Source organism: Drosophila gunungcola, unplaced genomic scaffold (assembly GCF_025200985.1).
Source record: "Drosophila gunungcola strain Sukarami unplaced genomic scaffold, Dgunungcola_SK_2 000001F, whole genome shotgun sequence".
In the NCBI taxonomy this organism is placed as follows: Eukaryota; Metazoa; Arthropoda; class Insecta; order Diptera; family Drosophilidae; genus Drosophila; species Drosophila gunungcola.
This window is the reverse complement of record NW_026453197.1, coordinates 9,471,049-9,488,472: the sequence shown is the minus strand read 5'-3', so window position 1 is coordinate 9,488,472 and position 17,424 is coordinate 9,471,049. Positions and strand designations below refer to the sequence as shown.

General features: G+C 36.9%; 2 protein-coding genes across 3 annotated transcripts; both read left to right on the top strand.

Moving 5' to 3' along the window:
* The first annotated feature begins 8,342 nt into the window (after positions 1 to 8,342).
* LOC128261815 (hydroxysteroid dehydrogenase-like protein 1) lies at positions 8,343 to 10,153 on the top strand. The gene is made up of 3 exons (XM_052995695.1): positions 8,343 to 8,725; positions 9,234 to 9,347; positions 9,599 to 10,153. The coding sequence occupies exons 1-3, from the start codon at positions 8,446 to 8,448 to the stop codon at positions 10,138 to 10,140; spliced, it is 936 nt and encodes a 311-aa protein (XP_052851655.1). The 5' UTR covers positions 8,343 to 8,445; the 3' UTR covers positions 10,141 to 10,153.
* Positions 10,154 to 10,600: 447 nt separating this feature from the next.
* LOC128261814 (hydroxysteroid dehydrogenase-like protein 1) lies at positions 10,601 to 17,069 on the top strand. Of its 2 annotated transcripts, XM_052995694.1 has the most exons (6): positions 10,601 to 10,703; positions 12,458 to 12,671; positions 14,843 to 14,965; positions 15,029 to 15,139; positions 15,990 to 16,438; positions 16,835 to 17,069. In XM_052995694.1, exons 2-6 carry the CDS (start codon positions 12,494 to 12,496, stop codon positions 16,949 to 16,951), a joined length of 978 nt encoding a protein of 325 aa, XP_052851654.1. In that variant the 5' UTR covers positions 10,601 to 10,703; positions 12,458 to 12,493; the 3' UTR covers positions 16,952 to 17,069. The 2 variants fall into 2 exon arrangements, with proteins under 2 accessions (XP_052851654.1, XP_052851653.1); XM_052995693.1 differs by lacking the exon at positions 10,601 to 10,703 and having other exon boundaries at positions 11,700 to 12,671.
* The last annotated feature ends 355 nt before the right edge of the window (positions 17,070 to 17,424 follow it).

Genomic DNA, 17,424 nt, shown 5'->3' with positions numbered 1-17,424 from the left:
ACATATATATGTTAATAAACAAAATATTAGAAGTAGACACGAAAAGTTATTTACTATTTTTAAATATTATTATAGTTATTATATTTTTATAAATGTTATATTATAAAAATAGTTTTATATTAACTAGCAAACATTTCCGAAAGCTTAATGTATTAATTTTTTATAGCTGTGCGATATATTTCGCTGAGTGTCCAAGGGCTACGCCTCTCCTTGCATTGGCACAGGCCAACACTGCCACTGCTCTTCCGCCCCCTGACCCCCGACCTTCCGCCCAACTGGCGAAGCTCCAAGCGAACGATCCCCCCTCCCCTTTGGGCCCTAATCGTAGCACTTCGTGAGCTCCTCGGCAAGTGTTCGGCGCAGCAGCAGAGCTCGTTTGGCTCTGCTGCTGCGAGGTCTCTGCTCTGCTCGCTCTTATTCAAAGTTTTTGAGTAATTTGAATATTTTTGAGTTTTAAATTTTCCTAATATTCCCCTCTTCCAATGTTCCGGTATTGGGCGCGAAAGACAACAAAATTAAATGATTTACTGCTGGCACGTGGTTTCACGTGGCGTATATAGCAGTGATAAGGGAATATGAAATTAAATTAACCAAAATTAAAAAATATATATATTTTAAATTACTAAAGAGAAACTTTTTTAAAGCAGACATTGTCAAAATGTTTATTTTCGATACTTAAGAAAAGTACTTCATGGAATAAATTAATTTTGAACACAAAATTTAAAAAATACTGTTATTTAATTATAAATTGTTTGCTTTGATTCGAATAGATAAATTGAATTAGAATTTTATTTAAGCAAACAACGTAAAAATACAATGGCAAGAGGTTAGTCCCATAAAGTCCCATACACCAACAATTGGCTTCATAATCTTGAATATTTATTCAATAGCTTGACATGACTAATCAAGCTGTTATTTTACCAAATTGTTTCTGTGAAAGGAACAAATTTGAGCAAGGTATTAAGCAGAGCAACAATCAATGGTTCCACCCCAATTATGAAAGCAGTTGCGACTCGGAGCGGGACAAACAGATCTGCCAGAGATATATAAATACATGGCTGCTTTTCGACAAAAGCATAAACGCTGCCATAAAATTAGAATTTAAATGAGGCACTAAAAAGTGCAAAAACTACAAAGGAACAAATGAAAACTCGAAGACCGAAGGGTCGAAGGGTCGAATAGCCGAAAGAAAAAGGTCCTTCGAGAACTCCTTGAGTTAAATGAATGCAAATGGTCAACAGGTTTTAGCACATGCAAGGACACATCTTCGCAGGGCATCGATGCCAATCAGAATAAGTGGACTTAGGGGTGCCTCCAACCCACAATATCGAAACACTAGCCATACGCTCTCATCCAGAGTGGATACTTTGTCTGAGTTATGAAACGAGTGGCGCCAGTGTAAAAATTTTATGCAAGCGAAAAGCAAAAATCTCGATGTAAAATTGTAACCAGTGCTAATAAATTTCTAATAAATGCATGTTAAATAAAGGCCACAATGTTGTAACAGCACTGAAAGAAATTATATCACTTTGTACATACAACGACATTTGTAAATTAAAAGTACAATTACTAAAATTAAACTATAAATTAAATCAAATTTAAAAGACAGCTGTTAAAAAACAAAATTTGTTTAAAATGGAAAAAGGTAATTTTTTAAAATATATGTGTATTAAAAAAATATTCATAAACTTATGTTTTTTGTAATTTTTATTGGTTATAATTTCTGATAAAGGTAATCACATATTAAAATTACCAAATATTATTAAAATTAAAAAAAATCATACAATATTCTCTCAGTGTATTTCTAGGGGCTGACACCCATGTGTGTTAATTGAGCACCGATTACGCGGCCATTAATCGGCACCACCCGACAAAGAGCGAAGGTCGAAGAACGGTAGTCTGTTAACCACCGGCAGCAAAAAGTGTGACAACAATGCGAGCCACACATTGACCGCAGCAGCACGTGCTGCCAGAGGCCAAAACAAGTTTTCTCCTCCGGACTCCGGATTCCGGAGCTCTACCTGCCCACCAACTGGCCATCTAATGCCATTTCATCCTGGCCACACCACCACTCGAAATCGGGGGAACTGCTGTTGCTGTCGCCCTGTTTCCGCTACCAACTAAACGTTTATTTATTGCCCAAACAGCGCCAAAGGACAACAACGCCAGCCTCGAACCTAACCCAAACCACTTTCCCCGAAAATTCCTGCACCACTTCAGCGAGACAAAGGCCACGCCAAAGATAAACATACGAGTTCACGGCAGGGTGGATCTCAGATTTATTTGGTTTCTCAGAGAATTATTAAAAAATATGAAAATAATAAAATTTAACTAAACTTAAATGCCTTAACACAGCAGCATTTGTATTGTAAGTATGAGCGTGTAAAATATATCAAAGCAATATATATTTAAGAAATGTCATCGTATTATCAAAACAAATCCTATCCCTTTAATTGGCAAATTACGAAATTATTATTTTTAAAATTATGTTTTTAAATACATGTCGTATGAGTAATATTTGTGATATTATTATTGTATAACATAACAATAATATGTTTATTATATTTAATAGTCAAAATTTTATTAAACAATCAAAAAATTTAAGTGTTTATTGTTTAAAAAATTATTTAATAAATATCAAATAATATTTTTCTCTTGGTAACTAGTTGCTTAAACTTATACACAATTTTAATAGAACATTAAATCAACATGTATTTTTAAAGGCCACCCTAGTGTGCACAGATCCCCCCTTTACTAAGCATCTCTTCACTGTTGCCAACAGTTCTTCTAACTGGGCAGTAAAAGCGCATAGAAAAAAGGGGGCGGGGATCAGGCTGGAAGCAAAAAGCGAGAGGACGCCACACATCTTGATTTTTGCCAAACAAAACATTTTTCGAGCACTTGCTCACCGAGACGGCGATGGCTATAACTGTATTTGGTTATGTTAGTCACGTGGCCTCCGCTCGGTTTTTGCCAAATTGCTGGACACCAGAGGAGGAGTTGAAGGGAAAGGAAAGGGTTAACTTGCCTTGACAGAAAAACCGCAGTATTTTTTAGTGCTAGCCCAAGGACTTTGTAAGTGAATGGACAAAGGGAAAGTTACAAAAATTTGGGAAAATAGAAACGCCTCAAAATACATTTAAGCTCTGTTTCAGAACTGTAACGTCTAATTATAATTACCACTAAAATATCTTAAGCTTATTATTACCACAGTAGCAAATACATATCTTCCATTTATAAAGTTTCAAACCTCAATATATTTTTAAAGGATTTAGTACATAGGCAGACTTAGCCTAATATGTAAGTCTGTTGGCCTTATCTTTCACTCCTTTTTGTAAGCCCTTTAAGCCCCTAAAATCGTTTGGCTTTTCCCTTTTTTCATGCCACTACCAAGGGGAATTTCTAATCGTTTTCCTGGAAATTACCTTCCATCCGTTTTTCGGTTTTTGCTGAAGGCGTTGAGTTGATAATTTCCTAAGCCCGCACAAACTGCCGAGCGGAGACAATGAAGAGTCACCCACATTATCGAAATGTTTTCAGGTCATTAAGTTTGTCCACAGACGAGCAGCGTGAATGAAGAACATCCCGAACAGAGAATCCAGGGAAGGTGCAAGTTAAACGAATAGAAAAACAATTGAAAATTGAAGTGGCAATTAAAGTATGTTTTTGGGGGGAATACTTTAGCCGATCTGGGATGGCAATTTAATGCACATATGCTGAGATTTATGTGTTTTGTACGATGGCCAAGACAAAAGCGACATTTCGTTTTAGACAGTATTTTTCTTTCTGCGAAAAGCACTTCGAGTATGAGGATGCCATAAAGAAGGAATCATCCCGTTCCGTTTCATGTGCTGCTGGCATTTAAATGTACGAAATTGTTTTTGCCCCTTGCTGGCATCCTCTGACAGGATGCGAAAACGTTTGAATATTCGTTCCTCCGCCCGGAAAATTGTATCCTTTTTCTGTCTCCCCTATATAAATATATATATTTTGTTTTGTCGCTGTCGGCGATTTTTTGCCTGGCCGCGTATTTGGCATCGCGATAGCGCCAGGAATTGTCTGCCCAGCACCAGAAAATGCAGTTCAAATATCGGCCATCGAGTCGGCAGGGGGCTGTGGCTCAAGAAACCCCCTTCCCTCGATAATCGGAGAGCCTCAGCTTAGGCGAACACCATACGCATTTTAATTCAATTTGCCTTGTTGACTCTGTCGGTCAGCCGTCTTGTCTGCATTCAAAATGCGTTTTTATGCAGTGCAGAATGGCAGTGGAAAATCACAGAATTACGCGAAAACATTCGTCATTTGCATTCAGCTGGGTCCGTATGGGCTTTTCTTTGATTTTCATAGAGGCCAGATCTGATACATGGATACTTGGGCTTCTGCGAAACCAGGGCAAAATTGCGCACTTGTCGCTGTGAAAGTTTCACCGTTGTCAATGCAGTGATTTGTGCCCCACCTGGCAAGCGGCAGCTGCAAGCCACGTGATTGATGCAAATCCTGGTCGCATAATTGAAAACGTGTCTTAAGAGGCGGTCAACGTACCAATTAAGGAAATAAATTAAGAATTAAAATAAGAAGAGTATCTACTTTTAATTGAACAAATTGATCTATTAATTTCGAATAAATGTTTCGAAGGAATTTGAATTTATAATTTCAATGGAACACAAAGTTATTTTTGATAAATTTATTATTACTTAATAGAAGTAATAATTTAATGCTAAAATAAATTGAACTAGATCATGAATTTTGTATATTGTATATTTAAAATATACATTTTTTCATTACTAAGAAAACATGGTTAAGTTTCAACAAAAATTTAGCAATTTTTTCAAGAACAATTTAAAAATTATAATAAATTTCTAATTGATTATATACATATATATAGGTTTCTAATCGACTAAATTTATAGATTTAACTCGATTAAATGCGATGTAAAAACCGTAAGCTCACATGATGAAGTGATTGTGTAAAGTTTTAAATAAATTTAATATTTTCTTTACAACCATATACAAAATCGTGGACACCTTAAGTCTTTTTCTACACTTGTGTCTGCATATGATCTCTTTAATCAGCATCTTGTTTGGCCAAAAGTACTTTCAGTACATGCAAAACAAGCACACTTTCTCGTACAACTTAATAATGACAAAAGACTGGGCCAGTCAGCATTTGCAGTACCGACGACATATTCCCAACAGGTGTAGACGCCACATCCAATTGCAAAGCTATTTTCGGTCAGGGGAACGATGACACTCATCTTCTCCCGACTTGGCTATAAATATGTTCTCGTATTTGTGGCAATGTGCAGCCGGAAAGGCAACTAAATGCATCTGCAGTGGAAGTTCCACGACACTCCATGTCAACTTTAACCCGCAAGAATCGGAACTCAATGGTTATGGCCACCCGCAACATTGCGACACAAAACACTTGAACGAGCAACATCCGCACGGCTCTGCCACCCACTTTTTTGTTTGAGTTATTTTACGAGTTTTATTGGCTTTTATTGGCAACGAGATTTGAATTTTTCAAAACGACACTTGCTGCCGGTCGTCGTGGGTCCTGTTCTCCTTTTTGGCTTAATCGTTAGTCATTTTTTATGGCCAGTATTTCGCCCGCAGGTGCCGTCCGGACATACGAGTCCACATCCTGGACATAACTTAACCACTGATTGCACTTTTATGGCCAAAAGTTGCTCCTTCGGAAAACGAGAGCCAACATTTTTTGAGATAACCACAAACTGCTAATTAACTGTTGACTACGAAACCGTTTAATCCTCTAGCCTCAAATGGCTAACCATCAAAAAAAGAGTGGAAATTCGTGGAAATGCCATTCAAAGTATGCCGCATAATGGCAGGCGACAGACAACTTGCTAATTTTCATGCGCCATTTAAGGGGCGAGATCTTTAGATGGTGAAAAAATAGAAAAACGGGGAAATCTCTCCTCCATCTTGCCTGTCACGAATTCACTTCACAACTCTTTTTTTGCGGCCGTTGTGTTTTTCCCCGATGCGACAAGCCAAGCCTCCTTTGGAGCTACTTAAAATTCAGTGCCTGACATAAACATCCTTAAGCATCCTGCTAGTCAACAGTCGGCAGTCGGCAGTCAGCAGTGCCAGCAATGCGCTTTAACGATATGTCAGAGATTAGAGAGCGTTACAAATGAATGCCAAGACAATTAATTGGGGGAATTAGGGGAAAATAGAGTGAAAGCAAGGGAATTTTCTGTGTATATGGATATGTTTAAAAATTAAGTTTAAAGTCGATTTTATTGACTCCTAAATAGCTATAATTTCTAATTATTGGAAGTGATTTTTAAAAAAATAAGAAGGTAAAAGTTTGCGGAAAACTTAAGTTAGTAAATAATCCATTTAACCAAATGGATTGCAAGATTAATATAAAAATATATTTATTATATCCAAAAAAATAAAATATTATGTACAAGATATTTGCAATTTCTCAAAAGAGTTACAATATATCTCTTACTTCCAGCTTTCGCTGAAAGGTCTTTAACCAACAATTCGTTGGCTTCCCACTCTTCTTGCCAAACTAAATGCAATAATAACCACAATAAAAATCTGCAAAAATGAGCATTACATGAGCTGGTTCACAGCCATATGAATAAAATGGAATGACTGCCAGCGGCAAACGCGAAACAAAGCAAACAATAATTTCCGTCATATATAAAAAGAAAGCGAGGACATTGGGCGAAGGACTCGCAGTGTTTTGGGCAAAGTCAAAACGGATGTACAAATTGCAAGGCATAATTCAAATTGCTTGACTTTTTGACAATGACTGCGCCAGTTTGGCCACCCACTCCCTGGGTTCTCTGGATAGCCTGTTATCTTGGCATATGTGCCATGAACTGAAAACTGGCGCCATTCACTTGCAATATATTTTTGCTATGCTGGGCTATTTATTTAAACCCTCGACTGCACTCTCAAGGAATAAATGGTTCTCGATCCATAACCACAGTGCGTATGTGTCACATTAATTAGCTAAACTGCCAGAAAGTGCGCTTAAAAAGCAATTAAATGTGATTAGCATAAGTTGCCCCCTCTACTTGCCACATTTACTCGTATATTTTTGCTAAAAATTCCTAAATACTTTTCGGCTTGTGTGAGGGACACAAAAATCGCTGCATATTTCCAGGCTGCCATTAGGTTCGAATGGGTTCTGGCGGTTTTCTGTCCTGGCCTTAAAACCATTCGACTTAATTAGTTGGCCGACGCCAACAGTCGACGCCCCCGACTTGTCTTTTTCCTATCTTTTCGGGGGCCGAAAAACTATGAATTTATTTGACACTTGAATAAATGCGGTTTTTGCGGCAGCCAAAAACGAGGAAAAATGGGTAGGAAATATATTTTTCAAAATGGATTTGCTAGCAGCCAAAAAGCTCATCCCTGTTTCCCGGGTGTCGACACACATGGTTGATATATAACCCATGTCGAGCTCGAGCTCTTGTTCCGCAGTTCGATTCACAGCGTTTCCTGATTTCCTTGCTCGAAGTCAGCACTTTAACATCAGCAAGGGGAATCCCAGCTGGTTGGGGGGCGTGTGTGTACTTAGCGTTTTGTAAAATGCCATTTTTGTGCCCTCCCTAATTTATGAATACCGCTTCCAGGCGGTAATTGTGATGTGTGAGTGTGGCATGTGGTGTAGAGTATAGAGTGCATTTTTGGCGAACAAAGGACCAACGGGCAATGATGTCATCTGTGGCTGGAGATTTGGATTAGAAGGTGACTGACTCTGAAAACGCCTGATGGTGAAGTACCCATCTGAATTCTTTCTAAATTTGTCTTAAAGTTAAATGATTAAATATTGATTTTGTAATTAAATAAAAATTTATAATTTATATAAGACAAATATATATTTATATTTTAAGCCTAAAAATAATAATAAAAAACTAATAAAAGTATAACTACTAAATAGTTGCATTCATTTCTGTGCAGTTAAAAGATAATTTAAATGTCATTTAAAAAAAAAAACCTAATAAAAAATATCTAATTTTTTTTAGCCAAAATAAATAAAACATGTTTGTCAATCGATTAATGACTTTAACTTGCTAGCTACCTAAATTACACGACCTTGCACACCAAATTTACAGTGTAGTGGTAGATAGATGAGGGATAGATGAGTCTTTTTAATTTGACCGTTTCTAGGCAAACAGCAGTCAAACCATCGAGCACACCAAAACTGATTCATCGAAATACTTGCGAGTAGCACATATTATGATAGCATTATAATCTGCGCAGTGTTAACGGCAAGTCGAACACCTTTTGATTGCCGGCACTTCTATATATGCATGTCATTTAAATTCAGCGCCCTGTCCGGCGAAAAGTTTGCAATTTGCTCCGTGACCACAGTCCGTTTGAGGGAGTCGGCCGGATCGCACACACCTATTCTGTGCCCGAGCAGTCAATTAGAAATAGGAAATTAGTAGAAACCGAAATGTTTTGCGCCTTATCAACGTTTCTAACATTCATTGGCTTCTATGCCCTGGCCTCTTATCTCTACGAGCAGCTAAGAACGCCCTACAAATTGCTGAAAATTCGGTATTTCAGCAATAGTAGACCCCCCCTAAAGGAACGATATGGAGATTGGGCTGCTGTCACGGGAGCCAGTGATGGCATCGGCAAGGAATATGCCAAGGCTCTGGCCCGCCAGAACGTCAATGTGGTCCTGATCGCCAGGAACGAGGAGAAACTGCTGGCGGTGGCCAAGGAAATTGGTAAGTCAAGTGGCGGAGAGATTAGGACAGGTTCTGAGATTACAATAAAATGGTTATCAACGGTTTTGTCTGACTGTCAAATGTTGTGGCCAACTTTCTTGATCAGGAATAAATTCTAGTATTTTAAATAATTTCTAAGAGTCTTTTAAAATTAGTTCTATATTTATTATGGCTCACCTACTACCATCTAATAGAACATTTAATCAGTGGAACTATGAAGTTGTTATAGATTCAATGTTGCTGCATTAATTATTTAGCTCTGCATATTTTTTGCTATTTTAATTGTCTGTTATTGCTCCCGTTAGATGGTGAATTATATCGTTTTTGTTCAAATAACACGACTTTTTTGAAGAACACGCAAAGCTGTTGATCATAATTTTGATCTGGTACCATGCAATGATTTTTTGTTGCAATTTTGGCTTGCTTTGATTTGGATTTGGTGAACAATAATTGATGTTCTTCTACATTTGAGTCTATTTTTATTTTCTAATAACACAACTAATTTCAGCTGATATAAGTTCTGGTGTGCAGACAAAGATTGTGATTGCTGACTTCACCAAGGGCTCTCAGGTCTATGATCATATTGAAAAGGAAACGGCCAATATACCAATTTCTATACTTGGTAAGTAAAGATAAATAAACTAGCATAAGCTAAAAATATCATAATTGATTCTTATATTTTCAAATATTCATATCGTTAAAACAAATTGAAATATTGGTAGTTATTTAAATACTGCAGATATATAATGTTTTTATTTGAAATAAAATACAAATCTAAATGAAAGGATAAAGATGAGGTGTCATAAATTAAATTTTATATAAAATGTACAGCATACTTGATTAATAAACTTGTATTTGTAAACTACTCCACAGTGAACAACGTGGGCACTGGTGCACCTACTTCTCTGCTGAAATGGACCCAGGAGGCAACCCAGAACATAATCGACACCAATGTGGTGGCTGTTTCGCAGCTGTCCCGCCTCTTCTTCCAGCGAATGAAGGCGTCGAAGATCAAGGGCGCTATTGTGAACGTTAGTTCCGGAACGGAGCTGCAGCCCCTGCCCTATGGAGCTTACTATGCCGCCTCGAAGGCGTATACACGCAGCTTAACCCTCGCCTTGTATCACGAGGCCAAGCCGTTTGGCATCCATGTGCAGCTGCTGTCCCCCAATTTCGTGGTCACCAAGATCAACTCATACTCCAGGCAGATCATGAAGGGCGGTCTGTTTATCCCATCGGCTGCGGCTTATGCCCAGAGTGCGGTTGATCAGCTGAGGGATGGAGTGGACGAGACACCGGGTTTCCTGTGGCACCATATCCAAAATGCCGTGGCCACCGCCTTCACGTGGCGTGTGCGTACCTATACCGCCACTAAGATCTTTAACAAAATGTCGGACAAAAAAAAGCAGAAGTAAAATGTTAAAACTATGCAAACTATGTATTTAATGGAGGGTAGCGTCTTGAGCAAGGAAAATAGTAATCCCCTGCGATTCGACTTAAGAAAATGGAATTAAAGAAAAGCAGTGTAGTAAATAAACTATAGCACACTTTCTGGCGGGCTTTCAACTAGACTGGGTTCGTGTCTCAACTAAACACTTCGAAATATTTAACTTCAATAAATGTTTTGAGCTTTCTCTTTTTTTGTGTATAATTTTTATGTAGTATATACATACCTACATAAAAACTGTTAAAAGCTAGTTATATTTTACCTAAATGTATTTTTTTTTAATTAAAATAGTACTAGTTTTTTGGTTTTCTTACTTTACTTTTTAACTTAGAACTAGCCTTGGCTTAAAAACGGACAAAACGACAGCACTATTTACATTTAGAACTTTTGGGGAAAGCTCTGGGACTTCCTCGTTGAAGAAATTCTCCCGCCATGTTCCTCAGTCTTAAATCAATATTCGGCTCGACAGGCGGCAGCCGACAGTCCCTTTACTCATAAAGTATTGATTTTATTTTTGTTCGTCGACAGCATGTGAGTTTTCTTATTAATATTTTTCAGTTAAAAATACAATTTTTCGGGTTGTGGAACGTTGCGGTTAATTAGCTGGTATAGCTGCCTATATAACTTTGGAAAACCCTTTGAGCATTCAAAGAACCACCAAGTGAGCAACAAGTTGAAAAGTGTAATTTGTATGCGATGACCAGCTTGCCATTCTCAATTTCTAAACGTTTTGGTTTTTGTGTTGCTCACACTGTTAGTTCTGTTATTTTTAAATTAGTAACGTAACTAAATTTATATTAATTGTGGGAGACATTCACACCCCAGTGGTCAGTAGTTTGTGGGACATTTCCTATTGCCATTAAACTCTATTACTATTTTTTTCATGAAGTTTGCGTAATGGATTAATACATTAGCTTAACCTTTGCTCAAGCTACCGATGATGTTCATTTTTGCTTTGACTTTGTAACAGAAAATTATGATAATATGATAAAAATTTTTGGAACTTACTGAATTTTTTATTGTATGACAAAAGAGAACCGAGAGACATTTACTTCTCTTGTTTGCTCGGAAATGCATTTTTGTTTTGTTCCGTTGTTGATAAGCGCAACTTATGGTAATGAAATTGTAAAGATAACAATACGGAATTGTATATAAATATTACAGATAATAGAAGGCATTAAGTAAAAATATAAGAACTATTTTATTTCGTATAATCAGCAACCAAATAGCTTTGTAATAATAATCAAATTATAAAAACAATAAAAAATCTGTAGAGTATATGATTTTTTTTAATTCAAATTTTCATTTATTTTTTAATATTGTTGATTTTTAATAAAAAAAATTTGAAGTATTATATATCAAATAAAGCTAAAAACCAAAGAGAAGGATGGCAAAGCAAAGAAATCTTTAATATTATATATAGATGCTTCGCAAGATATTTAGAAATGATACAATTAATTATTTATAAAAAACTATTTCCTTAATTTTTTTGAAAACTGTATCAATCCCAGAGCTTTTAGCGACTTGCTAAAACAAAGGTAAGGGAAAAACTGTGTAAAAAAACTGTCACTGAGGACCAGGGGTCATTGCATGACAAAAGACAATTTAACACATATTTCGCCTAATTGTTTGCAATTAGTTCTACACCGCTAGTAAGCTGATTATGCACTTAGTAAATAAGCCAACATTACGACAGTTCACAGCGGGTGAAAATGCAAACAGTATGAGAGGTTCATCTCTTTCGCGGCAATTAAATGTCAAATAATTCACCCGGCCAAGACACACGAAATTTTTCAACATCTTTAGGCCGCAGTTAAAGGCAACGAAATTAAAAATAAAATTTTATGAAATAACGAACCGACAAAAAGTGAGTAAAACCGCGGAAAAGAGCCCCCAACTGCAGTGGCCTCTCCGCTAAAAGTCGCTGTTTTTTTTCTTAATTTTTTACAACTGTAGCTTGTTGAAGACCCGATCCGACACAGAAAACCCGAAAACCGAAAGTCCGAAAATCCGAAGCCGCATTTCCAAGTGTTCAGTGCGTGATCGACGCTCAGACCTGCAACTTGTGCCTCCGGAGGAAAAAAGAGGCAAACAGACAGCGCGATAGTGCAAAAGTCGGGCGATTAAAAGTCGGTGTTGTAGTAAAACACAACGAAACAATAAATAATCAGCATAAGCGGGCAGTGATAAGCATAGTTTCCACAATCCCTTGAATTTTCTGTTATCACCAACCAAAAGTTGTTTCCTTTATCGACCATAAAAAGATAACTCTCTCAATCATGCAGCAAGTTCTGGAAGTGAGCATATACACTCTGCTCAGGATGGCGTTTATTTGGCAGCTGATCTCCGCGGCTATCTATATAGTGGGATCCCTAACTATCGCCGCCTTTCTGTACGACAACCTAAAGTCCCTGATCAGTATCATTAAGGCTGTTCTGGAACCCTACTTCCAGCCCCAACTGCCGAAGACTCTGATCGAAAAGTTCGGCCAATGGGCAGGTGAGTGATTCGATGTTACATGTTACATGTTATTCAATCCGATATTTGCATACATTAACCACACGGTTTTGTCAATATTTAAGGTTTGCGCTTTTGGCTGCTTGACTTTCACACATGCAAATTGTTTACCTCATTTCTTGAGGGAGTGTTTTGCTACATCTGCCATATCGAGAAACACTCAGCACTCAGTCAGTCATTAGCTAATTACACATCCCTATAATATCTGACCATTGCTTATAAATCCAATAGATGTCAGTAATAACACATAATGTTCAGTTTCCATAAGAATATAGTGTGTTTATTTCTTCCATTAGACTAATCGATTTGAGTAGTGTGGTATTTTACCAGATTTTAATTTTTGGTTTCTGTTGAGTTATTTTAAAATGGTTTGTAATTGTACCATTTTAAAACGTTAATTGTTAAATAACTCATACCTTAACTTCCACGACTACTTATTGCAACGTTCGACGAAAAATGTCACGAAGTCTATTTTTGATTAGATAAAAAATTAGTAATCATTATGATTTTCCACATAATTTATACTGCCTGCACGAAAGGCTTAGTATTTCTTATCAAAAAGTTTGACGATATCACAGGCACTAGTATTAAAAGTTTTGTGTTGCTAGCTTGAACTTTGAGTCTTGATGTGTATATGTGAAAACTACAAAATCATTAGGTTTTACGATTCTTTCACCATTACATATCAAACCCTAAAGAAGTATTTAAGCTTTGCAAGTAATTGTATTTAAATTGCCGAAACTAAATAAATCATCAAGAATATGATATTAAAAATATTTATAATTTTGTAAATATAAGTAAGTCAACGAATAATAATGATAACAATTTACTTTTCTGAAATATAGATACGCATGTTATTGAAGGATTTGCCAAAATGATTACCAAATTATTCAAGCAACTGGCTTTGTTTATATTTCGCTTTATGGACCACACAAAGTCATTCAACTCATAAACAAACCGGCTTGCGATTTTCTCATTTATTCATCATTTGGAGTTCGGTCGGTTTTTGGTTTATTATTCAGTTATTTCGCTTTCATTGACTCAAGTCTCGTGCTGCTCTTCGTGGTCTATTGGCTGTGAATTTTACTGTCGCTTTTATAATTTAATTAATGGATGGCCTTCAATGGCACCGAGTGATCGACTTCTGCATAGTTTTCCTAATTGATTTATGAACATTTTCAAACGGTTTTGATTATTCACCAATCGAGGTGCAAAATCTTCGCAAAATAAACGGAATTCGTAATTATCGTACAGCACGCAAGCGCAACAATCGATTGGTGTTGCCGTTGTACTCTTAAATGTTGCTGTTGTCGGTGTTGATATTGCTGCCGTGTTTTTACGTTTCCGTTGCACAAATATTTGGCAACCGATAACCAGCTGCCAGTGGCAACATTGCTGCAATTGCCACGCAAGCCGGTTTGCTTCTGAGTGCTTCTTTGCGGCCAATTCCATTCATGATATTTGCTGAGGTTTCGGCAACCAACAACCGACAACTAGCTATGTGATTAAAAGAGGCCCAGTCGAATGCAGCGGATTAATTAGCAAGTAAATGTTAAGTTTGAAAAGGCCTTTTTTAAAGGTCTTGACATTATTCAGTTGCTAAAAGTATAAGCAAACGAAAGAAAGTGACGAAAGTCTTAAAAAAAAAACATTTTCATAAATCTTACAACATCTTATACCAAATCGTTTCGTCACTATATATTGAGTTATTGTAGTTTTTTGTTGACAACCAATTACGGGAGGCATATATTAATATTTTAAGTAATTTGTATTATTTTTCATAAAGTACAGGGCTAATTCTTAAAAGGTAAACACTTGTTGGCTAAAAGAGTATTAAGTTGTTTATAAATATAATAAGTTAATATACATTTTATTTGAAGGAAATGATTTATTATACTCTTGAAACTATTGTTACATGATTTTCAAACTTTGAGTCTCAATAACGTGTATAAATATGCTTATTAAAAACTTGAAACTTATCGGCTTAAAATGAAAAACTTATATATATGTATAAAAATGTATTATTTAGTTTTATTCATTTTAAAATATATATGTTCTTACATCTTCCTGCACAAATGTAAAAAAAAGTGGTTTATGCCACTTTTGGCAACCTTCGTACTCATCAAGTTTCCATTCGATTCCCTTCACTTTAGTGGTGACGGGTGCCACCGATGGCATTGGAAAGGAATATGCCAGGGAGCTGGCTCGTCAGGGTCTCAACCTGGTGCTCATCTCGAGGACGAAGGAGAAGCTGATTGCCGTCACCAATGAGATTGGTAAGCGTTGTTTATCCACCAACAAACACACAATTGTTTTTAAATTTCGATATGGATTTTCAGAGAGCCAGTACAAAGTGAAGACCAAGTGGATCGCTGTGGATTTTGCCAAGGGTCGTGAGGTCTACAATCAGATCGAAAAAGAACTGGCAGGAATTGAGGTTGGCATTTTGGGTAAGTAATGGTTAAACAAATATTTTGTAAGATATTTTGTCAGAGCTCAGGCCCTTTTTTGCCACACATAAAAAAAAAAAGTTAAATATATTGCTTAATTATTCGCTAATCACAGTCATTACTCCACCTTTTTGTAGTTATTAACAGATATTTACTGTACAAATTCTTGATTCATAATTCATCATTGTCAACAGCCAACGGCAATCAACAGTAGCCGCTTTATATTTAGGTTTTTTTATTTTTTTTGTCACTCTTTCTTGTGCTGCTGCCAATGTCAAACAATAATAATAATTGCGTGCAATTATGACTCTGGTTTTTGGTCTATTGGCGAGCCGAAGAGTGGCTTAGGCGATGTTCAAGTACATAGGCGATGCGCTGTTGTTGGGGTTTCATTCGGCCGACCAGACTCAAAAACGCTTCAGACTCAGACTCGCTTCAGCAATTTACATTTCGACAACCTTGCGAACGCCTCAAGGCAGTTTTCATAAAATGTTTCTTGGCTGATAAGAGTTGACTTTGATCTTGGTCAGGTTAATTTTTTTGGCACTGCAACCCTGATATGAGTTGCCATATATAATAGTTTATCATTATGACCATGTTTTAACGATTAACGATTATACTGTTTTGGACTTCCGTTGTTTAGCCAAAATTTATGTGAACTTTAATCGCAAAACAAAGTTTTAATTAAAAATTCCATTTTTGGAACAGTAACAAAGATACAATGTAAAAACTATCTTATTTGTATTAAGCTGTTATAATAGAGAAATTAAACAATTTATTTTAATGGATATTAATAACAATATTTTGATGTTGCTTCTGTACCTAATACATAATGCTGTATTTCTTACAGTCAACAATGTGGGCATGATGTACGAACACCCTGAAACACTTGACCTTGTGCCAGAGGACTTGCTGTGGAATCTCCTGACCGTCAATATAGGAGCCGTCACTATGATGACCCGAAAGATCCTGCCGCATATGATCGGCCGTCGGAAGGGGGCCATTGTCAATCTGGGATCCTCTTCGGAACTACAGCCCCTGCCCAATATGACTGTCTACGCGGCCAGCAAAAAGTTCGTTACGTACTTTTCCAAGGCTCTGGAACTGGAGCTTTCCGAGCACAATATCCACGTACAGCTGCTGATGCCCAACTTTGTGGTAACCAAAATGAATGCCTACGCCGATCGAGTGATGCAAGGCGGTCTGTTCTTCCCCAACGCCTATACATATGCCCGCTCCGCCGTCTTTACACTGGGAAAAACGAGTGAGACGAACGGTTTCTGGACTCATGGGATACAGGTGAGTACTTTCATAACTTTAAACGATCCATAACAAGAGTTTTTACATTAAAAATGTTATTGGGTAACCTAAAGAACCGAAAGCAAAGAAAAAGTTACCCATACGTAGTGTTGCCTCAATATACACATTTCTTTATTGGATTTTACTTTATTATTTTTTTACTTTATTAAATTTGTTAAAGTTAATTCATTTCAGTTTTCTTCTTAATATTTTAATATATTTAATACGTATTTTATTTTTAAATTACTGCATATTTCACCGCCTTAAAACGTCTTTCAGGCAAATAAAAAGTAAAAGTGTTTTCAATGTTTTAATTTAAATTAATATAAATTAAAGTAGAAAATTTGTACAAAATCTCAATCAATTTTTAGAATAAAAAACCTTTTTCAATTACAGTACACCTTAATGAAACTGGCACCCCTGCCGATTCGCACATACCTGGGACATCAGCTCTTCAAGCGGCTGAGAATCGAGGCCCTCGAGCAAAAGCAAAAGAAACTGAAGCTTTTTTAATTCGTTAAGCTAGGTTAGGAGTCATGTAAATATTTGGTTCTTAGTCATAAGGCTTAAGCTATAATCTAGAGAATTATTTTGTATACAAGCCATTGAAAAAATAAAAACATAAACAAAAGACAAAAGACAAAGGCACGACCCAAAAAACCGGCTGGCAAAATCAATTGCCAAAATGCACTAAACTCTGCCGTATTGCACAACCACTGCAATTCGGTTACAGGGGTGTGGAGAGGGGGGCTGGGACGGTTTAAGCCGTGAAACCGGTTGGCCAGCGCGCGAAACTACTGACCGACAAAATGGCAAAGTGGCCAACTGCAGACGGAAGCCGTCCGAAGACAAGACCAACAAAATATCCGCTTCATTGCCTGCACTTTTCGCTAGTTTCGGGCATTGTATACATTTATGATTGGCGTCTTGCTGTTTTATTATCTCTTTAGGCAGTATTTAAAGGCCTTGTTTTGCATGCCGCATGC